This window comes from Neoarthrinium moseri (genome assembly GCF_022829205.1).
Source record: "Neoarthrinium moseri strain CBS 164.80 chromosome Unknown scaffold88_Wmoseri_CBS_16480, whole genome shotgun sequence".
NCBI classification, from domain to species: Eukaryota; Fungi; Ascomycota; class Sordariomycetes; order Amphisphaeriales; family Apiosporaceae; genus Neoarthrinium; species Neoarthrinium moseri.
Genome location: NW_026055202.1, coordinates 38,080 through 63,121, shown reverse-complemented (window position 1 = coordinate 63,121; position 25,042 = coordinate 38,080). Strand labels below are relative to the sequence as shown.

General features: G+C 56.7%; 7 protein-coding genes across 7 annotated transcripts; 4 read left to right on the top strand and 3 right to left on the bottom strand.

Annotated features, from left to right (window-relative positions):
• Nucleotides 1–656: 656 nt before the first annotated feature.
• JN550_012531 (uncharacterized protein) lies at nt 657–1,930 on the bottom strand (the record flags this gene model as incomplete). The annotated part of the gene is made up of 2 exons (XM_049311016.1): nt 657–864; nt 924–1,930. 2 exons carry the CDS (start codon nt 1,928–1,930, stop codon nt 657–659), a joined length of 1,215 nt encoding a protein of 404 aa, XP_049165493.1.
• A 5,361-nt stretch (nt 1,931–7,291) lies between these two features.
• JN550_012530 (uncharacterized protein) lies at nt 7,292–9,691 on the top strand (the record flags this gene model as incomplete). The annotated part of the gene is made up of 1 exon (XM_049311015.1): nt 7,292–9,691. The coding sequence occupies one exon, from the start codon at nt 7,292–7,294 to the stop codon at nt 9,689–9,691; it is 2,400 nt and encodes a 799-aa protein (XP_049165492.1).
• Nucleotides 9,692–10,320: 629 nt separating this feature from the next.
• Nucleotides 10,321–11,859, bottom strand: JN550_012529 (uncharacterized protein; the record flags this gene model as incomplete). Its single annotated transcript, XM_049311014.1, has 2 exons — nt 10,321–10,908; nt 10,993–11,859. The coding sequence occupies 2 exons, from the start codon at nt 11,857–11,859 to the stop codon at nt 10,321–10,323; spliced, it is 1,455 nt and encodes a 484-aa protein (XP_049165491.1).
• An 817-nt stretch (nt 11,860–12,676) lies between these two features.
• JN550_012528 (uncharacterized protein) lies at nt 12,677–18,000 on the top strand (the record flags this gene model as incomplete). The annotated part of the gene is made up of 2 exons (XM_049311013.1): nt 12,677–12,858; nt 13,011–18,000. The coding sequence occupies 2 exons, from the start codon at nt 12,677–12,679 to the stop codon at nt 17,998–18,000; spliced, it is 5,172 nt and encodes a 1,723-aa protein (XP_049165490.1).
• An 820-nt stretch (nt 18,001–18,820) lies between these two features.
• On the top strand, nt 18,821–19,990 carry JN550_012527 (uncharacterized protein; the record flags this gene model as incomplete). Its single annotated transcript, XM_049311012.1, has 5 exons — nt 18,821–18,895; nt 18,987–19,055; nt 19,176–19,206; nt 19,377–19,718; nt 19,779–19,990. The coding sequence occupies 5 exons, from the start codon at nt 18,821–18,823 to the stop codon at nt 19,988–19,990; spliced, it is 729 nt and encodes a 242-aa protein (XP_049165489.1).
• Nucleotides 19,991–20,761: 771 nt separating this feature from the next.
• On the bottom strand, nt 20,762–21,259 carry JN550_012526 (uncharacterized protein; the record flags this gene model as incomplete). The annotated part of the gene is made up of 2 exons (XM_049311011.1): nt 20,762–20,806; nt 20,894–21,259. The coding sequence occupies 2 exons, from the start codon at nt 21,257–21,259 to the stop codon at nt 20,762–20,764; spliced, it is 411 nt and encodes a 136-aa protein (XP_049165488.1).
• A 2,297-nt stretch (nt 21,260–23,556) lies between these two features.
• JN550_012525 (uncharacterized protein) lies at nt 23,557–24,081 on the top strand (the record flags this gene model as incomplete). Its single annotated transcript, XM_049311010.1, has 3 exons — nt 23,557–23,566; nt 23,706–23,843; nt 23,918–24,081. The coding sequence occupies 3 exons, from the start codon at nt 23,557–23,559 to the stop codon at nt 24,079–24,081; spliced, it is 312 nt and encodes a 103-aa protein (XP_049165487.1).
• Between the last annotated feature and the right edge of the window lie 961 nt (nt 24,082–25,042).

Here is a 25,042-nt window from a genome sequence, read left to right as displayed (position 1 = left end):
AGACTGCCAGTGTAAGGCAGCCACTGCAGAATTACTCTTGCCGGAGGAGCCAATGAGGAATAATCAAGTACCCCTTTCTTGTCATTCCCGATCTGACATTCGGGAACGGGTCACTGATCGAGGCAAGTTTCGAACAGCAGGGCGCTGATCTCCTGGTGTTGACGTTTCCGACTGGCGGGAACCCCGTGCCTATGTGTTGCATCGTGACGCACGCCACACCCGCCGCCGGCGATGGGCCGTTCGACGGGGCATCGGCGGCCGCCTCCAGTGGTAGGCCCGCTGGGCGGTGGTCAAGTAAGCTTAAAATGCGAGTCCGCATTCTGTGCCGCATAGGGCTGAGTTCAACATTGAAGACTGCGATTTTTTCAAGGAATTGTATTGTACGTATAGTCATTTCTGCCCACTCTTAGAGCTACCATGCGCCGGCGTCCCTGCCATCCAAAATACATTGTGCCGTGACAAATGCGCCGTTGTTCGTAGTGTTACATGATATCCACCAGAAGGAGAAAAAATCCCATCCTCCTTTGGAGGCTATCTCTATGTGACGTCTTTTTTCTTCAGCATCATCCCACTGAAACCTTTCAATCATTATGTGTGTACTGTAGGAAATGGACGTGACTGTCGCCTCTACGGCGTTCGTTGATACAGGCGAGACATTAATAATCTCTACGCATTAAAGCCGAAACTGGCTCGAGGAGGTTTGGATTTGAACTTCGTGGGCGAGGGCTTGCCATGGGAGGTAGTTGAGTCGGCGGTGCGAGAAGATTGGGAGAAGGCCGCGAGTATGCCGATGTGTCGTAGCCTTCTGAACGTAAATCAAGGGTGCCAATGTCAAAACGCTTGGAACATCCGTCTTCCATGTGCCTGAAGTCCTGTTAGCAGTGATTCATAAGGCGAGTGGTGGCTCTCGCGTATGCACTTACCTTCTTAATGTGTCCTTTCTTGCGAACAGACGGCTGCAGAAATCGCACCTATGGTTTTTCTCCTTCATATGTACGCTCTGGTGATGTCTTTGAAGGTCCGTCTTGCGTACGAACTTCTTAGAGCATCCGGATACCGCGCATGGAAATGGATACTCTCTGTTCTCATCGTGGGTTTCCAAATGCGCCTTGTAGTTGTAGCTCCTGCTGAAGAGCTTCCCACAACCCTTTACTTCGCACTGATAGTTTGCTTCTTCCTTTGTGGTGAGCCTCCGTGGCTGCTTGGTCCTCTGATGATGAGGTCCCCGGATCTTGTAAGGCTGTCTGCCCTGGATGAGTGACGGTGCTGCCATGTTTGAGCCGGTCCCAAATGCGTCCGGCTCCAAAGGCCCGTATTCAGATTTCGGCCAAGAACTGGATGGTGCATCCGACAGATAGCCAGAACTACTTGCCGCACTGCTATAGCCACCCACCTCAACCGGTAGAGCTGTGCCTAGGTGCGGCGACGGGTATCGAGGAACATCAGACGGATCAGGATACTCGCTGGCGCCCTCCATCTTGACGTGTGGTTGAGGGGAGTCGCAATGACTGTATGTGGTGTAACTTGGGCGGGAGGACAGGTCTGATGAATGCGAAAGTGTTCTGGATAGTGATTGTGAGTCGAGTGACACTGCTGGCGCGTGTGCGTGTATTGACGAATAAATATCGTGAGTTGTGTACGGTGCCGAGAGAGCAGGATCGTAGTTGGCAAATGTGTTGTAATCCCCCGACAGGATGTTTGGGATGTCTGCAGATGTCGAAGTGTGCAACAGTGCAGGATTATTCCACTCAGCGGAAGTTGTTGCATCCAGAGGGGGCAGAGACTCTGAGTCGAGGTTGGGATCCATGCCGCAGTTCTGGTCGTACAAAGAAGTAAGCTTATAGTGTGAGTCCACGAGGTCTGGCGAGGGGTAGTCGGTGTTTGGCGAGGACACAGGGGATCTGCTCAAAGGCGGAGGTGACAGATCCATCACGAGGTTGGTGCAGTCTTTGAGGACTACTGTCGTAGCGGGCAGATGATATGATATATGTGTGATGTGGAAGGATGCGCCCCCGGGACACAGCGAAGAGCAGAAGTAGCAGCTTTATAAATGAACCTTTCTTCTTGCTGTCATGAACTCTCATGAATATGCCAGGAATGGATTGCCAGTCTCTCGGGTAAGGCTAGGGTCGCGAAATCGATTTGATATATGTAACGGAGCAGCACTTAGGGGTACACTGGGTGTAAGAGGGTAAACTAGGGTGGGCACGATTCTGGGATAGCATACTCCATATAAGTGTACTGGCTGGCTGGTCAACACGGCAGGGGGAGCGTAGTGACTGGCTTTAAGCGCGCTGCAATCGAGGCAGACTCTGGCACTTGTTCTATATACACAGGGTCTAGCTCATAGGGGAGCAGGGCTTCTGCCTGTTGATCAAATTGCGTCGAGCGGCATATGAGTGAAGGGATCAAGAGGAATTGGGGGGGTAGTAGTTATGTGGGACCACCGAAAGCCTCCCCCCCCCCCCCTTCGCAAAGGACCCCATGAGTACTTGGGAGTTGCATGCGAGGTACTTCCACTCAAGCGAGCGAACAGGTTCTTGGTACGCGCGGGTCCACACAGAGACGGCCTGTGGGTTCAACGCCGGCGGGTCGGGCGACCTGCTCTCGGTTGGTGACTAATAAGGCTGGAGGACAGGGGCCATTTTGTTAGGCTAGCCTTGGCCAGGAACCTATTCCCATCTGCCACTGAGAGGCCATGCTCTGGCTTAGAGGCAGGATGTTTTTGGTAACAGCAGCGCCCAGGGCTCGCAGGGCCTTGCTCTACCCACCTCGATAGATGTCACGATGCCAACTTCGGGCCGAGACGAAAGGTCAGAATGCGCATGTGGCTTCAGTATACGAGACAGCCTCCGCGGGTTGAAGAGCCATCACGGTCCCTCGACTCGTATCAGTCGTGGGCTGAACATCTTCAAAGTCAGATCTCGAGCTTGGGAATCAACGTACGGGGAAGATGAGCCGCAGACCAGGCAGAGGCATTGACTACTTTCAGGGGTGCGGACGGGATTGCGGATAGAGATTGAGGATGCTGGTGCGCTATGCAGAACGAGTCTCGTCCACCATCGGGTTAAGACGAAATCAGATCCGTTCCAGACTTGCCGCCCATCCCCAATACTCGCAACAGAGAAAACAGTAAGTTAGCAGACTGAAGCTATGATAAAGCGAGTTGGCTGGACCCCAAGACTAGATCAGATGGCAGGCTGCATCCCTGGAGCCTTGCGGGCTTGGTGTGGATAAAGCACCGGGAATAAATTCTACGCGTGCGACTGTCAGGGAGTGACTAACTACCCGTTACTACCGAAACGGGAGCCCCAGAGGTATCACAACCACTGCAATGGCCAATACCGGTAGTGATTCCTCATTCTAATGCAGGTCTGCATTGACAGAGTGCCACAGGCTTGGATGAGATCTGAACGTCGGCGATGCACAACGATTTGTGTTCCTACGAGGCAGAATTCCGGTTCTGGAGAGCAGATCGGGGTCCCCCCTGGTCGTTGGTAACGGTCTGGCACGTTTTTATTTTATTTAGCTCAGCCACGGCCCAGACGACTGTTTTAGGGCAAGGATGGCGAGCTATGGGCAACAACAATGTCAAACACCAATCCGCAACGCCGTCCGACAGGTCAAGTCTGAGATGGCATTTCACTATGAGGTCATGCACCTGGCCATGAAATGCGAAAGGCTTCCAACTACACACAGACATGCACCGTGCAGACTCACCGGCCTGCGTGTAGATCATTAACTAAGTACATACATACAACATCACCAACTTACAAGTCTCGTCCCGCTGCACGATCCGATTTGACGAGGAAACGGCGGGCCGTCGTCCTCGCTAGGGGACTGAGCGTCTGTCATAACGAAGCTGAGATTGCGCGTGGGAAGGATTCGGCGAAGTGCCAGACTGACTGGTTCATGCGGGCAGGTATGCGGAGCGGGTGGTAACACCAACACCGCAAGTGGTTACTGGGAGATTACGTAGACTGGGTGGCAGCATCCAGAGTAATTATCATATCAGATCAGATCAGATCATATCCGCGACGGTCGAGGGAGATCCTCCGGTCCCTGGAGTCAGGAAAGCACGCTGTGGCGATGCGGACGATCGCAGTCTGGGGTTGCGCTGAAAGTACTCCCATGGTATGCATCACGGTCTGCCTGTCTGTCTGCGGGATGACAGAGACAACACAGGACTGCGCTAAGCAATCAGCAGTCAACTACTTCGCACATAGACAACGACAACAACAACCTTGGAACTCGCGGGCAGGCCATTGGACCTGATTCGGACAGTCTCACAAAGTCTGTATTGTGGGACGGACTATATTGGCAGTGGAGAGGACCGAGCTCCACCGGTTCCAGCAAAGACCCAGAGACTAGAGTCCCACAAAAGACGCTAGGATGAAAGTACCGCGCAGGAGAGTTGGCCCACAGCGCCATTGTCCACCCATCGCACACGACGCATAGGGAAAGGCCCTTGCATGGGCCGTAAGCACACAAGCGCTACCCACTGCCCGGCCGGCCTGCTGGTTAATAAACTGACTGACATGGAAGCGACCTTGCCGTGGATGTGTAGTCCCCTGGCTTGGCAGACTGGAGAGTTGGGGGCCAAGCGATTGCTCTGCACTAAAAAACGAAACCCAGCTGCCTCGGACAGTTGGACTCAGGGAGACAGCGGTGCGCACATGAAGCTCTTCCCGGATACCTATGCAGACTGACGGTGGGCTCCTCGTTCAACTTTGCCTTTCTGGGTCTGGTGTGGTTGGGCCGGCCGGCATCGCATGGCATGTTGAAAGTCCCATCCCCATGACGCTCTCTGCCATCACTAAACAGTCCCTAGCACCTACCTGGGTAACTATAGGACATGGTTTCCACCACACGTCCAGGCCCCTTTGGATCTGCAACAACGAATCCCTCCCGTGAAAGAAACTCGGCAAATCAAGCCGTTACCTGCGTCGAAGGAAGAGAAGCCTGTCGTTCCCAAGCCGGCTCATATCGAGACCCTGGTGCATGCTGTTGAATCCATCACGCAGCTCCCCTCCCAGGCGGTACTTGCTGGCTCCAGGGTCTTGTGAAATGAGCAGGAGCCGAACATAATCCTCCTTCCATGCCCACGTGGCTGATATCGAGAAGCCTTATAACGTTCAGGAGCAAGAGTGCATCTCGGGATTCGGTACATGGCGTGGCTCTTTCCGCCGTGTCCGGAGCCTTGGGCCACGCAGTGTCCCGGCGACACTGTGACCAAGCAAGCAGACAGGCCAGCACTGAGTTAGTCATGTAGACCTGCAGAAACTCCATATTGCCCTCGTGCCATCACATACTGCTCGCTTTCGGGTCTGGGAGAGGACCCCGGAGGCTGTGACTGCGTCAAATGCGCAAAACACTCAAGGCCGCCCCAAGACACAGCCCTACTTCCCAGACTTGGCCACTCTATAGATGGTGCCTCTGATCAATTTGCCAAGCTGCTCCATTCCCAACATCGGAATGTCATCAACCCGAGCTCGCAGCTCAGCCACGTCGAGAGGTTAGCCATGGATGTGGTCAAGAAGGTCAACTCAATATGAACTTTTGATATTTTTCTTTTTTTAGTTCACGGCCGGAGGACACCCGCATTCGGCTAGAGCTTCACGGGCACATTGTAACATCGTGGGAAAGACGCTAACTAGTGCTACTTGGTGAGAGTTAAGAAGGACTACCGGATCATCCAGGTGCAGGACCCGGGTATCCATCAGCTATCAATAAAATGGAGGGTTTTGAAAAAGGGAGCACTGAGCGGCAACTCCCGTTACTGAGATGAGAGCCTGTGGTCCGTGAGAGTCACTCGGCGGGCTCTTTCGTGACTCACTACTGATAAAGCAACCGAGGCATGTTCAAGGGCCATTCCTAGCACCACCGTCTTATCCACTTTGATCAGTGGGTAACTCATGTGCCTCGGATTTCTGGACGTTCTGATCCGGTCACCCAACCTGGGCTCACTACTCAAGTTATTGGGGGCAGGCGATGAGGCAGTTTGCAATCTCATCACAGCAATTCTGCTGAGAGAAATACGGCAGATGGCATGGCACGGCAAGGCTGGACAGGCATGTTAATAACGCCATGGGCTCGGCCCGTGGTGTAGCATGCTCGAACCCCAGTAACCGGGACCGGTTTCCGTCGTCTTCAGCAGGACCTATGGCAATTTGTCGCTGCGTGTCATAGACGAAACCTGCATCGATTCCGCCCGTCAAGCAGTTCAGAGCCATGGCGATCAGTTTCAGACAATGAGCTTATTTGAACGTCCGAGGCATTGAAACGTCTTCAAGCCCCATAGCCCGGAGAGCTGGAACGGCGAGGAGGTGCAGAAGAGAGCAAAGCAAACAGCCATACATGCCAACGACCTGCTTGCTCCCGCTAGAGAAGGCGACTTGCGCAGTTGGGGGCAGGATACGTGGGTAAACCGCATGTTCAGACAGAATCAGCCGCCTGATTGTAGCAGCAACTACGGCTGATCATCCAGACCCCAAGTTGGCAAGACCAGCAGTGGAAGAAGATCTACAACATGTGCCGTCAACGAGAGCTGATGAGAGTTCGGCTCGTTGAACCTGCGCGGCTGTGCGTTGTGTGAGTGCGAGTGTGAGCGTATGTACAGAGTGTGTGTGTGTGTGTATGTGTGTGTGTGTGTGATGGTGATGAGCCGATAATCGATCGGCCTTCCGAGTGAGCCGCGTCCAGAATGTGGCGGTGGTTACCTTATGGCTGTGCGGCCCGGAGAGACATGTGGCGGTCGCTGCCTTGCCGGGCGCATGGACCAGCCGCTGGTGATTCATCCAACCGCGAACTTTGCAAAAATATCGACAGCTGCCATTTTTGTCAACCGCTCGGAATCCCAGCTAATATTGAGGGGGTTTGTGAGGGTTGTATTGTTGCGCGCCAGTTCGGAGGGGATTCGCGTACCCAAAGCCTGAGCCGTAGCAGGTCACCGAGGGCCACAGCAAAGGGTGAACTAGATACCTGGGAAGCCTGCAATGCGAGCTCTATGATACGCAACAAAAGGAAAGCAAAGCGGCTCTCAGTAGAGCTGACCCTGCCGTTGGATTTCAATCACCCGTAATCTCGATTGCGATTGTGGCGGGCGGGCCCAATCTCCAGACCTACCACGGCCATAACTCATCAAGCTCTGCTGCTCTGCTGCTCTGCTGCTCTGCTGCTCTGCTGCTCCTGCTCGCCTCCGGCATCTATTCGCCAACGAGCCTTTTGGCTCGGAGCCGCCTGAACAGAGTAACATTCTAACCTGGGGGAAATATTCCACACAGCCGCCACCATGAGGTTCTTCATTGACGACCTGCCGGTCCTCTTCCCGTATCCCCGGGTGTATCCGGAGCAGTATGCCTACATGTGTGACCTCAAGAAGACGCTCGATGCCGGCGGCCACTGTGTCCTTGAGATGCCTTCAGGAACTGGAAAGACTGTGTCCCTTCTATCCCTCATCGTGGCCTACCAGCAGCACTACCCGGAGCACCGGAAGCTCATCTACTGCTCGCGTACCATGTCCGAGATCGAAAAGGCACTGCAGGAGCTGAAAGCGCTCATGAAGTTTCGTGCCAACGAACTCGGCCACGTCGAAGATTTCCGCGGCCTGGGCCTGACCAGTCGAAAGAATCTGTGTCTCCACCCCTCTGTCAAGCGCGAGAAGAGCGGTGCCATCGTGGATGCCAGGTGCCGGAGCTTGACGGCTGGATTCGTCAAGGAAAAGAAGGACAAGGGCGAAAACGTAGATGTATGCATCTACCACGATAATTTGGACCTGCTAGAACCGCACAACCTTATCCCGAATGGTGTCTGGACCCTTGATGGGCTGCTGAGATATGGAGAGCAGCACAAGCAGTGCCCGTACTTTACGGCGAGGCGGATGATGCAGTACTGCAACGTCATCATCTACTCATACCACTATCTTCTTGACCCCAAGATAGCCGAACGGGTGTCGAAGGAGTTCTCGAAAGACTGCATCGTCGTCTTTGACGAAGCACACAACATCGATAACGTCTGCATCGAATCACTCAGCCAGGATATCACAGAGGACTCGCTTCGGAAGGCCACAAGAGATGCTCAGAACCTGGAACGCAAAATTGGCGAAATGAAGGAGACGGATCGGGAGCAGCTCGAGAACGAGTACCAGAAACTGGTCGAGGGACTTCGAGATCACGAAGAAGCGCGGCAAGAAGACGCATTCATGGCGAACCCCGTGTTGCCAGACGATTTACTCAAGGAGGCAGTTCCCGGAAACATCCGCAGGGCGGAACATTTCGTTGCCTTCTTGAAACGGTTCATCGAGTACCTCAAGAGCCGGATCAAGTCTCGGAAGGTCACGTCGGAAACGCCGACCTACTTTCTTGATCACCTCAAGGAGCACACCTTCATAGAGAAGAAGCCCTTGCGCTTCTGCGCCGAGCGGTTGACGTCGCTGGTCCGAACGCTGGAACTCACAAATATTGAGGACTACCAAACACTGCAGGAGGTTGCGACGTTCGCCACCCTGGTAGCTACGTACGAGAAAGGCTTCCTGCTGATCCTCGAGCCCTTTGAGTCAGACACTGCTGAAGTGCCAAATCCCATTCTGCACTTCACCTGTCTCGATGCAGCTATCGCTATCAAACCCGTCTTTGACAGATTCAGCTCCGTCATCATCACGTCTGGTACAATCTCGCCTCTGGAGATGTACCCGAAGATGCTGGGTTTCAACGCCGTGGTCATGCAGTCGTACACGATGACGCTGGCACGCAAGTCTTTCTTGCCCATGATCGTCACTAGGGGCAGTGATCAAGCACCAGTGTCGACCAGCTTCCAAGTCCGAAACGAGCCGAGTGTTGTTCGCAACTACGGAAACCTCCTGACCGAGTTCGCCAGGGTCACGCCTGACGGGATGGTGGTATTTTTCCCGTCATATCTCTACATGGAGTCCATCATTAGCATGTGGCAGGGAATGGGTATCCTGGATCAGGTCTGGAAGTACAAGCTCATTCTCGTCGAGACTCCCGATGCACAAGAGACCTCGTTGGCGCTTGAGACGTACAGAACAGCCTGCTGCAACGGGCGCGGTGCGGTGCTGCTGTGTGTCGCGCGTGGCAAGGTCTCGGAGGGTATCGATTTCGACCACCACTACGGGCGCACCGTGCTGTGCATCGGCGTGCCGTTCCAGTACACGGAGTCGCGTATCCTGAAGGCACGCCTCGAGTTCCTGCGCGAGACCTACCGCATCCGCGAGAACGACTTCCTGTCCTTCGACGCCATGCGGCACGCCGCGCAGTGTCTGGGGCGCGTGCTCCGAGGCAAGGACGACTACGGAATCATGGTGCTCGCCGACAGGCGGTTCCAGAAGAAGCGCGACCAGCTCCCCAAGTGGATCGAGCAGGCCATGCTCGAGGTCGACGTCAACCTGTCCACCGACATGGCCGTGCTGGCCGCCAAGCGCTTCCTTCGGGACATGGCGCAGCCCTTCCGGCCCAAGGACCAGGAGGGCATCAGCGTGTGGAGCATCGAGGACCTCAGGAAACACCAGGCCCAGATGGACGAGGAGCGCATCCTGGAGCTGCAGAAGCAGAACGAGGAGAACATGGCCGAAGAGGTTCGGCGGCAGCAGGCCAAAGCGCTGGCTTTGGACGACGACTATGACATGGACGAGGACGACGAGAGAGAGCTGATGGAGATTGACGGCATGGCTTGAGCGCCTGCAATATACTATATCATGATGATCGTCCAGGTGGGATAAACTAGATTGGCTAGCGGAACCGAGGGCCTCCAGTTTTGTAGCATTGTACTAAACGAGCTGGCAACTTGATACACTGCCGTCCAAATATGAACAAGACCGTCAACTTGCACGAAACCATATCGGCGCGTCAACACGGCCTGCTTCTATGTGAAGACCACCGTCCTCATCCGCCGGTCCGCTTGACGATCCACGCTGTTCGGGCACATTGATTCCCAAAGTATAATATAAGCTGGATCTAGCCTGGTGCAAGGCTGCTTCTTAACCCCGGCTGAGACAAAAGTGCCCCGATTCTGAGTCTGTATAGCCCAGACCATGGGAGGCACCGGAGCCTCCCAACCTCCCCTAGCGACCATGAACCAACTCCATGACTTTCAATATACGGTGAGCCACCGTCACAACGATCTGCCCATTGGCTCATCTATCCAGCACTGTTGGACAGCTTCTGGGATGTCGCGCAAGTAGATGCCCTGTCGACAAGGAACTCGGCGCCCCAAGATTTGCGGCCAACCGAGCGCGCAGTCTTCCTTCGCCTCGCATTCACCTCGGTCCGGACGGCGCCATGATTGTCTACCCCTTGAGAGTCCTTAGCTAGTCGACTTGGCCAGATTCCAGAAGTTTTCCATCTTGACACGCGCCAAGAACTCGCGTGCCTCGCTGTCGCTCTCGGTAACCCGCGAGGAGAACTTTTTGAATGCCCTGGTCTTGACTTCTCCGTCGAACAACAACACGCACTTGTTGGCGCTCAGGTCCTTGAGGGAGCCGTCTTCGTTTTCGGCTTTCAGCCACTCGCGGAGCCCCTCGTTCTTCCCTTCGGCGACACGCGACGGCGCGCTCTCGCCCCAGTCGATGCGGTCGACCATCAGGTGACGAAGCTTGCGTATGGCGTAGGGCCCGCCTTCCATGATGACCAGGTTGAAGCGCGGGTTCAGGAGGGCGAGGCCGGTGGCGCCGAGGTCCTCGCTGTTCCGGTTGATCTTCCAGCGGTGGGATCCGTTGCTGAGGTTCATGATCTTGAAGACGAGCAGGTGCAGGCCCTTGTTGGCGTCGGCCTCCTGGTTGCGCTGCAGCTTCTCCTCCCTCTCCTCCTTGGTGAGCTGGCGGTCGGCGTTCATCTGCAGGTGCGTCTCCTCACGTTCGCGAATCTGGCTTCTGACCATGGCCTCGATTTGGGTCTGTCGGGGAGGGAAAAGAAGAAACGGGTTAGCGTCACAGTTCTAGACGGTCAACAGGGAGAAGGGGTAGTGGGTGCGGCTTACCGGATCCTTGACGGCCTGCTCTCCCATGGTCCTCATCATGTTGCCCAGCTTGAGCCTGGGCACGGGAGCGGGGAGGAGGCCGAGGCGCTGCTTGGCCTGCTCCTCCTTCATGTCCTGGTGCCTCCGCTGCCTCCGGATCTTCTTCTGCTCCTTGGCGGTCAGGTACATGGGCTTGACGACAACCTCGGGGCCGTCGGGCTCTATCTGCACGGGGTGCTGGATGTAGGGGGTGACGATGGCGTCCGGGCCGTCGAGCTTGGGGGCGTCGTAGCTGTTGTCGACCAGGAGCCCCTCGTCCCACCACTCGACGTCGGGCGGGGCGTCGACGACAAAGTTCTTCTCGACGTCGGCGTCCTCGTCGATGCCGGCGCGCTTGCTGGTCGAGGCGATGCGCTTCTTGAGCTCCTCGAGCTTGGCCTGCCTCCGCAGGGCCTGGCCCTGCTCGATGAACTTGCCCTTCTCGTGGAAGCGCAGATGGCGAGGCTGGCGCTGCTGGGGGCCCTGCAGGCTGGGGTTGAAGTAGGGATTCGACTTGGCCTCGTCCGGCTTCTGGGGCTTGGACTGGCCGGCCTGGGGCTGCCTGGGCCGGGACTGCTGCTTGGCCTCGTTGGCTCTCGAGGAGGAGGCGGGCTTCCAGGTGTCGGCGAGGGCCGGGTGCAGCTCGACGTTCAGGCCCTTCTTCTGCTGGGTCTGGGCGGAGGCGGAGGCGGAGGCGGCGGCAGAGCCGGAGCCGGAGATGGCAGCGGCGACGCGGGCCTTGAGGGCGGCCAGCTTGTCGGCGGCGGCGCCACCACCGGCGTCGGGCTTGGTGATGCGGGAGGAGGCGTCGTTGCGCGGCCCCAGGCTGGGCGAGCCGTGTCTATCCATGGCTTCGGATGGGGCGATGGGCGATGGGGCGATGGGCGATCGATGAGCACCGGGTCTCGTTGGTTATCGCAGCAGCCGAAAGGGAAAGGGAGGGAAAGGGAGGGACGCAGGCGGTGGCTGAGGGTTGGAACAAAACGACTGTAGTGACGATGTGTGGCTCGAGAGAGGCAGAAGTCGCGAGATCTACCTACAGCACCGTATCGACTTACAGCTGGGGGGGGGTGGAGTGGGTTAGTTACGTACAGCATGTAACTTGACATATCCATGCGCTTGGGTTGTCGACTTTGGCCTCCGCTTCCACTAACTACAGTACTGTCTACAGGCGGGCTACCACTACAAGGCACCACAAGGCACCACAAGGCACCACTGGCAGAACAGCTACCTAGGTTAGGTAGGGTCTAAGCTCTCCCTGAAGTCGATGCGCTTGGTGGTCCCCAACCCCCACATTCTGCCCCGGCTCACCGCCAAAAGTTTTCTCTGGCGACAGCTCCGTCTCTGGCAATGTCAACTTTTCGCACCCCACTTGGCCGACGCCAGCGGTTCCTATGCGAAAAAAAAAAAGAGCAGCCCGTGAATTTTCCCCCCCAGACAGCCCATACCATACCGGACCGTACAGAACGATAGCCTCTGCCTGCCTCGCCATTGGGAAGCGAGCCATGCACCATTGATGACGGCTGCCCAGTCGCGGGCCTGAAGAGCAGGATATTCCCCATTCCATCCAGAGACTGGACTGGACTGGACCTTTGCGATCCCATCCAGTCGAGACGATAGCGCGCGCCTGCGAACGTGTAGTTGGCAGCACCTACCGACCGCCACCATGAACATCTCCCAGCCCGTCTCGTCTGTCATTGACAGCGTCGACTTCGACTTCTTGACCCCCGACGAGATCAAGAACATTTCCGTCAAGAGGATAGAGAACCCCACCACATTTGACAGCCTCCTCAATCCCACCCCCGGCGGTCTATACGACCCGGCCCTGGGAGCCTGGGGCGACTCACTGTACGTCCAGAATCCTTGGGTGCCACACCGCCAGCCCGAGACACCATCTTGACCCTTCTTGCCGCCCCTTTATTTCTATGCTTTTTTTTTTTTTTTTTTTTTTTTTTAGAAAGTATATATATTGTAACTAACGCCCCGGCCTTCTCTGCTAGATGCACAACATGTAATCTCGGCCAGACGAGCTGTCCCGGCCATGCCGGCCACATCGACCTCCCCGTGCCGCTCTACCACCCGGTCTTCATGGACCAGATCATGCGCCTGCTGAGGGCCCAATGCACCTACTGCAACCGCTTCCGCATGCGGCCCGCCGACCTGGGCCTGTACAAGTGCAAGCTGCGCCTGCTCCAGTTCGGCCTGCTCGACGAGGCCAGCTACCTCGACGACATCACCCCCCAGTCCACCAACATCCCCGGCGTCGAGGCCATGGCCGTGGACGACGACACCGACGACTCGGCCCACATGATGATGATGAGGGAGAGGTACACCGAGCACGCCATCCGCGGCCACCGGATCAGCACCGCCGAGATCAGGAAGGGGAAGCACGAGGGTGCCTCGGACGTCCGCAGGGAGCTGATCAAGGCCTTCCTCAAGGACATGACCAAGGGGAGGAACTGCCAGAGCTGCAAGGGCATCTCGCCAAACTACCGCAAGGACCGCTTCGTCAAGATCTTCGAGAAGACCCTGTCCTCCAAGGATGCCGCCAAGATGGCTCAGGGCAGCTTCAAGCGCAAGGATGCCCTCACCATCAGGCTGAAGGCCAAGTCCGCCCCGAAGAAGAAGAAGGCCGCCGCCGAGACCGACGAGGGCATAGCCGACATCGACCTGTCGCCCGACGAGGACGAGGTGGGCTTGGAAGAAGAAGAGGAGGAGGAAGAGGGAGAGTCGGACGAGGGCGACGGCGAGGAGCTCGACGAGAACGGTGACGTCGTCATGACCGACGCCGCGACCAAGTTGCCCAAGACCAAGGCCAAGGAGGCCACACAGCAGCGCTACGTCACGTCGAGCGAGGTTCTGGCCCGTCTGGAGCTCCTGTTCGAGAAGGAGCAGGAGATGGTCGCCCTGCTCTACAACTCGAGGCCCCAGACCAAGTCCTCCAAGCCCATCAACCCGAGCTCCTTCTTCGTGCAGACCATCATGGTCCCGCCCAACAAGTACCGCCCCGAGGCTCGTCAGGGCGACGGAGGCATTGCCGAGGCGCAACAAAACTCCCTCTACAAGCTGATCTTGAATGCCTCGTCCAAGGTCGCCCAGATCCACCGCGAGCTCGCCCAGGCTGCCAGGCCCGGGGCCGAGCCCCCCGCCCGCACCAGGAACTTCTCCGAACTACACGAGGCCTGTGTCGCACTCCAGGACTGCGTCAACTCCCTCATCGACAAGGACCGGAACCCTGTCCGCGGCGCTGCCGGCAAGCGGAACGAGGACGGCATCAAGCAGAAGCTCGAGAAGAAGGAGGGCTTGTTCCGGAAGAACATGATGGGCAAGCGTGTCAACTACGCCGCCCGAAGTGTCATCTCGCCCGACCCCAACATCGAGACCAGCGAGATTGGTGTGCCTCCCGTCTTTGCCAAGAAGCTGACGTATCCTGAGCCCGTCACCAGTCACAATTTCAGGGAAATGCAACAGGCCGTCATCAACGGCCCTGACAAGTGGCCCGGCGCCGCCGCCATCGAGAACGAGAACGGCCAGATCATAAACCTCAGGAAGAAGTCGCAAGAGGATCGCGTGGCCCTGGCAAACCAGCTCTTGGCCCCTTCAAGCCACAAGCAGAGCGGCACTAGGGGCAAGAAGGTCCACCGCCATCTCGGGAACGGCGATGTGGTCCTGATGAACCGCCAACCGACGCTGCACAAGCCTTCCATCATGGGCCACCGTGTTCGCGTCCTGCCCGGGGAGAAGACGATCCGTATGCACTACGCCAACTGTAACACGTACAACGCCGACTTCGACGGTGACGAGATGAACATGCATTTCCCCCAAAACGAACTCGCTCGCGCCGAGGCTCTGCGGCTCGCTGATACGGACCATCAGTATCTCTCGGGTACAGCAGGCAAGCCGCTCCGAGGTCTGATTCAGGACCATCTTTCAGTCTCCGTCGCTCTCTGCAACCGGGATACCTTCTTCGACAAAGGTGCCTATCACCAGCTAGTCTACAATGCGCTCAGGCCCGAGCATGGTCACATCACTTCGGACAGGCTTGAACTGGTGCCCCCTGCCATCATCAAGCCAGTGAAGAGGTGGACCGGCAAGCAGGTCATCACGACCATCCTGAAGAACATCAAGCCTCTTGGTTTTGGCGACCTCTGGCTCACCGGCAAGACCCAGGTCCCAGCGGATCGATGGGGTCTCAACTCGGAGGAGGGTGCTGTCCTGTTCAAGGACGGTGTGTTCATCCATGGTATTCTCGACAAAGCCCATCTGGGACCCAGTTCGGGAGGCTTCATTCACGCGGTACACGAGACCTGGGGCCCCGAGTCTGCCGCAAAACTCCTCAGCTGCATGGGTAGACTTTTGACCAGGTATCTCAACATGCGTGCGTTCACTTGTGGCATGGACGATCTGCGTCTCACCCAGAGTGGCGAGGAAGACCGTAAGAAGCAGCTGGAGGCGGCCAACCGCGTCGGTCTCGAGACGGCCCTCAAGTTCGTAAGCTTGGACAAGCATACGGATATCGACCCGCGGAACCCAACCCTGCTCGAACGTCTCGAGGCCGTCATGCGAGATGACAGCCAGCAGGAGAATCTCGATGCGCTCATGAACGCAGCATGCTCACCTGTCTCGTCCGCCGTGACCAAGGCCTGTCTCCCCGCGGGTCTCGAGAAGCACTTCCCCAAGAACCAAATGCAGTCGATGACCATATCTGGTGCCAAGGGTAGCGGTGTCAACGCCAACCTTATTTCCTGCAACCTGGGTCAACAGGTTCTGGAGGGTCGACGAGTACCGGTCATGGTCAGCGGCAAGACTCTCCCTTGTTTCCGTCCCTTCGAGACCGATGTCCGCGCTGGAGGTTACATTGTGAACCGTTTCTTGACAGGCATCCGGCCGCAAGAGTACTACTTCCATCACATGGCTGGTCGCGAAGGTCTCATTGATACCGCAGTCAAGACTTCCAGATCCGGTTATCTGCAGAGATGTCTCATCAAGGGCATGGAAGGCCTTAAGGTGTCCTACGACACCTCGGTCAGAGACTCGGACGGGTCCGTTGTCCAGTTCTTGTACGGAGAAGACGGTCTCGACATTACCAAGCAGAAGTATCTGCATGATTTTGGCTTTGTGTTGAGAAACCGTGAGTCCGAAGTCGCACAGCTTTCGATTGACGAGCGAGGCTGGGATCAGGACATATTCTCCTCCAAGGAGTATGCTCAGAAGTATATGAAGAAGGCCATCAAGGAGGCCAAGGCGAACGACCCCAAAGCCCGCGATCCCATCATGGCCGAGCTGAACGTCAACCGCAACGCCTTCGCCACCTCGGAAAAGTTCTACGAGAAAGTTAGCGACTATATCAAGGACAACGCCGACAAGCTCATCAAGGAGAAGGGTGACAAGAACAAGTCCACTGAGCGGGTCGCCCGAAAATACGCCGAGATTCTGTTCCACACCAAGTACCTGGGATCTCTTGTCGAGCCGGGTGAGGCCGTGGGTATCGTTGCCGGCCAGTCCGTCGGTGAGCCGTCGACGCAGATGACACTGAATACTTTCCATTTGGCTGGTCACTCGGCGAAGAACGTCACACTAGGTATCCCGCGTCTTCGAGAGATCTTGATGACAGCGAGCGACCACATTTCCACCCCGTCCATGACCCTGGTCGTCAACGCAGAGCTCGGCCAGCGGAGCCTTGAACAGTTCGCCAAGGCCATCAGTGAGCTCCCTCTCTCGCACGTCACTGACAAGGTCACCGTCAAGGAGCGCATTGGCAAGGGTGCTGGATATCGACTGGCCAAGATCTTCGACGTGCGCCTGCAGTTCTTCAAGTCGGCTGATTACTGCGAGACATACGCCATCAAGAAGTCCGATGTCCTGGACATTGTGACGACCAAGTTCTTGGAGAGACTCGAGAGGCAGATCAAGAAGGAGATCAAGGCCCGAGGAGACAAGGATAACGGGGCTCGGCCCGAGGTCGGCGTCAAGGCTGGCAATGTGGAGATGGCGGCCCCCGATGCCGAAAGAGTGCGCAACGAGGACGACGACGACGATGACGACGATGCCGACGATGATGCCACAAATGCCAAGCAGCGGGCCAACCGCGCCGAGGCTGTGTCGTATGGTCCCAATGACGAGGACGACGATGTGATTCAGAACCGGATGGAGCGCGAGGCATCTGATGACGACGACGACGAAGTGCCGGAGGATGAAGGCTTCGGCGGCAGCCCGGCACCCGAGAGCGACTCGGAGGCTGGCGGCCGGTCCAGCAAGCGGGGCACGACCGAGCTCAACAAGAGCCGCCAGGCAGACGTCATGGAGAAGTTCAGCTCGGTATCGCGGTTCGAGTGCGACGAAGCCGGCGGCGAATGGTGCGAGTTCTCGCTCGAGTTTGACGCCAACATCCCCAAGGTCCTGATGCTGAACGTGGTGCAAGAAGCGGTGCGGAAGACGCTGGTCCAGAAGATCGAAGGCATCAAGGACTGCACGTTTGTGGAGGACGAGCTTATCAAGGACGTCCGCACCGGCAACGAGGAGAAGATGCCGGTCATCCACACCAACGGCGTCAACCTGGTGGCCATGCAGAACTACGCCGACTACATTAACCCCAACAAGACCATCACCAACGACATCGCAGCCGTCCTGCGGACGTACGGTGTCGAGGCTGCGCGACGCAACATCATCCAGGAGCTGGGCAACGTCTTCGGTGGTCACGGTATCAGTGTGGACAACCGCCACCTCAACCTCATCGGCGACTACATGACCAGAAACGGTGGCTTCACGCCATTCAACCGCAACGGCCTCAAGGGTAACGTCAGCCCCTTTACCAAGATGAGTTTCGAGACGACATTGGCCTTCCTGAAGGACGCCGTCCTGGACGGAGACTGGGATGATCTCACGACGCCCAGTGGACGTATCGTCATGGGCAGGCTCGGAAAGGTGGGAACGGGCGCGTTCGATGTCTTGACGAGGGTGCACCCCAAAAATGGGAAGAACCAGCTGTAGAGAAGCAGAAGAAAAAAAGGTTGCAGGTATGAGACAGAAAGGGAACGGAGTTCAATCAACGCTGGCCTTGAAAAGCTAGGGCGGTTTTGTAAGTTGTATTTCTTTTCAGCCAGCTAGATGTATATAGAAGGGATACCAGCCAGCTGCCACGGCGTATTGGAAAATATGATTTTTGGTTCTACCCAAGACGTATGCGCGTGTCTACATCTATCCAGTTCTGTGATATCCAGTGTTGCCAGCACGACGTCTGCGAGTGATTTGCCGGGCGCTACCTAACAGCGTCTTTGTCTTGGATCGCACGGCCACACCAGCTGGGCAATATGGGATGGGCCTGGCCTGGCCTCGCCCGAGTGGCATTTCTGGCCTCAACCATGCCGATATTCGCGCAATGCGACACCAGACTAGAGTTCAACGCGCCCATGTTGACACTCACCAGACGCCTCGAACGATTCTTTCCTGTCATGTTCGCCTCGCACAGCCCAGTGTCGAACCCGAGACGTCACACCAACTCGTAGGGTTCGAATTCCCGACACTAATACTTAGCAGTCGGTAGTCCGAGCTGGGTGCAACCCCACACAGCCGTGGAACCGAGGTGCCCGCCCCCCAGCGTACAGATCTGGGGCATCCTCGAAGACAGACGCCCGGCCCTGTCCATCAGACGGGAGGAGAGGGAAACTGCAGTATCCCTATATCTCACGCAACTTCATGCAAAAAGGCCGCTGCAATCCTACATTCGCCGACCTGCTAGCGATCGATCTATCGCCAAGCCCTCACCCTCACACATATATGTTAGCCTTATATCGCCCGTGAAAGACACAGCATGGGCCAATCCAAGATCACGCTCTACGTCGACGTCGTCAGTCCTTTTGCGTATGAAGCTTTCCACATACTGCAGGTGAGTGAGCACATGTCGATGCTTTTGATGATGCTGGACCTGAATCCCCGGGGGTCGGGACAGATATGTGATGGCTGACGTATCAAGGTAGAACGAGCCCGTCTTTAAAGATGTGCAGGTCAAATACGTGCCCATCTTCCTCGGCGGGCTCATGAAAGCTGTAAGATACCTTCTTTTCCTCCTGTATACATCGCAATACTGTTGTATACACGGCAATCTAGAGAAATGCCGCCTCAGTCACTCACTCGTCCGCTCCTTCGCTTACACTCGACGGGAACAGTGCGGCAACACGCCCCCCATCAACATCAAGAGTACGTCGTCGAAATCTACGTGCACAAAGGTGTCTTTTTTGGGGGGGGTTCCTCGCCGGGACGAGTTCTGATTCCACCCCCTGCCCCGGGACAATCAGGCATCTGCTAGGGTTGTCTTCCTCATCTTCCCCCAAGCTGACTTGAGTGGCCGTGCTCCGCGCCCCGTGTAGACAAGGACAAGTGGATCCAGACCGAGAAGCTCCGGTGGGCGCGCGCCTTCGACGTGCCCATGGCCGCGGCGAGCCCCGCCAACTTCCCGCCCATGACGCTCGCCCTGATGCGCGCGCTCGCCGCCCTGTCGGCGCACCAGGAGGGAGGGGGCCAACGGCTGCTGGCCGCCGCGCTCGCCAAGCTGTGGCACGCCCTCTGGGTCGAGCACGCCGAGGTCGAGAAGCCGGCCGTGTTCGGGCCCCTGCTGGCCGCGGTGCTGGGCCGCGAGAGGGCGGAGGAGGGTGAGTCCGACCTGCTGCGTCTCTTTCATTTCATCTCCGTTCACGTCTCTACTCTCCTCCGTGTGCTTCTTCGGACCGGGACCGGCTGGAACTGACGATGGGGGTGTCCCCGCACTGTAGTCATGGCCGAGGCCTCGACGTCGGGCAAGACGGCGCTCAAGGACAACACGGACAGGGCGTTCGAGGACGGCGCCTTCGGGCTCCCGTGGATGGTGGCGACGAACGGCGCCGGGCAGACGGAGGGCTTCTGGGGCGTCGACCACATGGCCCAGGTGCTGCAGTTCCTCGGTCTTGAGAAGCCAGGGCAGGGAGGCTGGAGGTCGGTCTTGTGAGTTGAGTGAGGAGAGGCAGTCGAGACACAATGAAATGGGCTTGGCATCTGGGCGCCTGGCAGGTTCACGTTGCACAGAGGCATGCGATCACTCCTCTGACAGGTAGTGTATTACTTGATGAATATACCTTCACTTGATGCGCAGCTGTTCTTTTCAAGTGAATTACACGGTGATACTTCCCGGGTGCTGCGATGAGCCTTGGCCATGTGGCAGGCCATCATGTAGGATGAAGACATGAACGCTTGACTACTTGCTGCTACTTACCTAACTACCAGGCGTCCCTCTCATACCGACATGCCCGTTGGCCATGGCGCCCACCGCTTCATTCCACTTTAGAGTGGAGCAGAACACGGTGCGTGTCGCGCCTGGAGGGGTCGTGGGCTGTCAACAAACGAGGCGCGCGTGTCGCAGGAACAAACACCAGAACGCGTCAAGCAAAGCAAAACCTGGGAGGGCAGGCACCATGTGGTCAGACGGCAGAGGTCATCACGAGAGGCAAGAGGGACGCGAAGGGTTTGTTTGTTCTGAAGTCATTCCTTTGTTCAGTATTGCAGTGGGTCTGTTCCATCTGCCTAAACTGATGTACAATCCATGTTGTGAGTGCTATTTGTCACTCGATCGAAATCAACCGCATCATAAAACGCCATGATTACCATTGCCCTGTAGAAACCCCAAGTCGTCAAAGCATCCCGTAGAGTGTCATGAAGTGTCGCTTCCTCCACTCAACTCCATCCTTCTCTCAAGTCAAAACCATGCGCTGAAAGGCATAGCTTAGTTGCGCTCACCACGGAGGCGGCGGGCGAGCTGGATGTCCTTCTGCAGAGATAGTTAGCATGCTGTGCCAGACGCGATGTGGTGCGTGATGCAGGTGGTGGGGTGGGGTGGGGTGGGGTAGACACGTACCGACTGGATGGTGACACGCTTGGCGTGGATGGCGCACAGGTTGGTGTCCTCGAAGAGGGAGACGAGGTAGGACTCGACCGACTCCTGCAGGGCACCGATGGCGGAGGACTGGAAGCGCAGGTCGGACTTGAAGTCCTGGGCGATCTCACGAACCAGACGCTGGAAGGGCAGCTTGCGGATCAGGAGCTCGGTCGACTTCTGGTAGCGACGGATCTCACGGAGAGCGACGGTACCGGGCTTGTAGCGGTGAGGCTTCTTGACACCTCCGGTGGAGGGCGCGGACTTGCGGGCAGCCTTGGAGGCGAGCTGCTTGCGGGGAGCCTTGCCACCGGTGGACTTGCGGGCGGTCTGCTTGGTGCGGGCCATTGTAGATGGGAGGTGTTGGGGCGTTGTTTGGTGATGAGAAGGGTGATGGAAGTGGTGGTGGTTGATGGGCTGCGAGATGCAGAAGTGGATGTGGATGTGTGAGTGGATGCGGAATGATGATGATGAGAGGAGGATGGTTTTGGGGGGTGCGGGGGGCGTGTTAAATATGTGAGAAAGCGGGCGGGCGTGGCGGCTGGCTGATTGTGTCCGTCCAGCGTTTGCTCTTGCTGCAGGAGGGTGCAAGAGGGTGCACCTGCTTGTCGCTGATTCCGCGCTAGTCGGGCTGGTCGGGCGGGCTGTCCAGGCTGGACTGGGTTGGACTGGGGGGGGTGGGAAAATCAGTCGCTGTTCCTTGGGAATTAATTGCGCGCCTGGATTTGGGGGCGACAGGGGTGCGTTTCTGACAACAAAGTCGTTGCGTTTTAGGTGGGCTTTTTTTTTTTACTTGGGCGGCGCTGGTCAAAGCCGGCTCGCTAATTTTTGATTGGCCGCCGCCCAGGTGTCCGCGCGCGCCCCTCCTTTGCACCAACCAAAGAATCGGGCGCCTTGCCCCTTTCGGGCCTCCTTCAAAGAAAAAACAGAAGCGCAACCCCAAGATCAGTGATAGTGATCATGGATGCGATTTTGCGGTGCGGTGCGGTGCGGTGCGATACGGTCGGCAGTGTACGATAAAGGATATCCGGGCCTGGCCAGCCAATCATTTAGCCCCGCTCTTTACCGGCGACAGAAACGGGACTCCCCCCCGTTGTGCAAGGCTGATCTGACCTACGACTGCGGTACATGTCATCGAGTGCCGTATACTGGAAATGTGCAAGTCACGGCCAAGTAGAGCGCTGACGCTACCTAGTCAGGTAGTTTACATTACATCGTCCACATGTGTCTGAATTAGTTACAGTAGCCCGGCACTCGTGTAGACATCTGCATCCGACATCCGTGTTTTGGGTTGTCACGTAACTGATGTATAGTAGAGCTGTGTATATATGTGTGTGTGTGCTTTTAGGCAAGAGTTCTAGAATGGTGTGACACGAGAAAGATGGAAGGCCCATCGTGTGTTGCTTCATTTGTTACTGCATCTGATATAGTGAACGAACAAATGAATGAATGAACGAACAAACTACGTATGCAGTCTCCAACAAAATCGAGGGTGAGGGTGAGGCTACGGCATGCATCGACAGACTTCCCCAGATCTTGACACTCGGGTTCGCCACATCGTCCCGCCTTCCCATGTCCCATCCCATCCTTTCCATCCGCCGGCCGTCATCTTGTCAAGGCGGCAGGCAGATGGAAAGGCACCGGGGGTGTGGATTGGATGGATGCCGTGCTCTCGGCGCAGGCCATGACAGTACTAGCAGTGGCAGTTGATCACCCCGCGCCGTGGGGGACGGGTAGAGACAGGATAGTGCGTGTTTCTACAACATGTCATGGATAAGATGGAAAAGGCAAGCTCATGATTGGCCCGAGACGCAGACCTCCGACCCGGCAGCAGAGGCAGCGTGTGGATATCGAAACATGGGAATGGGCAATAACAGACTCGCGAGATTGGACGGGCGGCCGTTGAGGCGGGAGGGGGGGAACTCTCGGGGCTCTCTGTGTTCACACTCGGCGCAGAGCCAGCAGGGCCGGGCGCCAGAGTGCCCAGAGGTCCCCTCCCCCTCCGGGCTACGTGCACCAAATCAGCACCACATGGAACCGCACCCGGGGTTGGCCAGATTGGGCTGACTGATTCTAGCGAAAGCCCTGGGGCCCATTGGACGTGCAAGGCGTCGGGCGGCCGGGCGGCTCTCCAGCTCTGCCACGGCCAGCTACTAACCAACTTGCTGTCCAGTGTGCATGGTGCGGTGCTATCGGTTGTGTCGGGTGTGGGGATGCTTTCCATGCCCTTTACTGATACTTAGTTTTAGCGCCTGCTGCAGGGTGCTGTTGTTTTTTTTTAAATCTGCCAGATCGGGCGCTCTGGTTGGCTGGTTTAATTTCGAGGTGCCTGATCTGGACGTGATTTTGGAAAAAGAGCACCCCCACCGCGGTACGTACCACAGGCACCCGCGCGCCTTGGGGCCCCCCCCCTCTCTCCATCCTATTTCGCCTTTGAACAATTCCCAGGCTGATCTGGTTTGCAGCCGCCGCTCGGCCTGCCGATACTTAAACTCGTCTAATTCCCCACGTTGACAACCTTCTCTCCTCCCGAATCCATCCAGCCAACACCCATCCACAGCTCTCTCATCAGCCTCATCTGCAATTCCATTGCACCCCCCCCCAAAACAACACACCTCTTCTCTCAAACAAACACCTCAGACACAATGACTGGACGTAAGTTTTTACCCATACCCAACTAGGTTCCGATGGCATGTCGGCGGCGGTCTTACGTCGTGATCCCCTCCTCCCATCCCCTCCCCTCAACGCGTCTCCCCGGTGTCGATCTTGTTTACTGACGCGTCTTCCCTCACAGGCGGCAAGGGCGGCAAGGGTCTTGGCAAGGGTGGTGCCAAGCGTCACCGCAAGATTCTACGTGACAACATCCAGGGTATCACCAAGCCCGCCATCCGTCGTCTCGCTCGTCGTGGTGGTGTCAAGCGTATCTCTGCCAGTAAGTTTCTTGTCTCTGCAGCAGTGCTCTCTTCGTCGCAGACGCAGTCTCTAACATGCTCTCCCCCCCTGCAGTGATCTACGAGGAGACCCGTGGTGTCCTGAAGTCCTTCCTTGAGGGTGTCATCCGTGACGCCGTCACCTACACTGAGCACGCCAAGCGCAAGACCGTCACCTCGCTGGACGTTGTCTACGCCCTGAAGCGACAGGGCCGCACCCTCTACGGTTTCGGTGGTTAAGCGTTGCATATTGTCTGGTGCTTTCACGTCTGTTACGATGTCATTTCTTGCGAGAGTCACGCTACTGAACAAGTGACTGGTCATGATGATCATGGGATTGGGTTCTGCTTTTAGGGTGTTCTGAAATCAATGTACCATACAGGGAAATGGGGGGGTCTACTACATGGATTGTCCGATGAGGCATAATCAATCCGTCAAGGACACTTGAGAACAAAGTTAAACCAAAAACTCCCGTCTGTGTGCCTCTGCTGCCTTGCTGTCGTGACTTGTCCTGCTATTTCTCTTCGTCTTTCGTCCGGCGCGTCTTGTGTTTTTCATCTTCCTGGGTGGACCGCGTCGTGCTGGCAGGCACGGCCCATCTCGGTTCTCTTTGTCGCGTATCAATCCATGCTCACGTGTTTGCCACCTTTGCTTTGTTCCGGACGTCATGGGTTCATGGGTTCATGGGTTCATGGGTTCATGGGTCCATCGGGCTGTCTGATCCGGTCTTTCCGGTCTATATAGGGGAACTTGGGCATAAGGCCTACAGACTCCAAGGAGCCCAGGAGGCAACGTATGCGTACCTGTCTTGGGTAGAACCCAAGTCTGTGACTCATCATTCCCACTTCACTATCTTTGTGTGACTCAGTCCTATGTTCTGTGACCTGCTATGCCCACTTTGAATAGTCTAGGCGCATCATGACGGGTCATACATCTTGGCGATATCGCGTGCTGCTTGGCTCTTGCTGGGCATGTCTTAAGAGGGTCAGCCCAGACAGGTGCTACAGAGTCATTCCGATCCAGATAAACTTGGTGTGTGTTGGCGATGGTATTCCGTATGTGATGGCTGCGTCGTGTTGATATGAATTTTACTTCATATCTCAGTATATAATATTGGCATTTCTTACCGGTAGTTCGCCGTGCTCGATCCTCCCTGTCGTTGCCATCGGTCCAGGTAATGGTTTGATTTCTTATGTCCGAT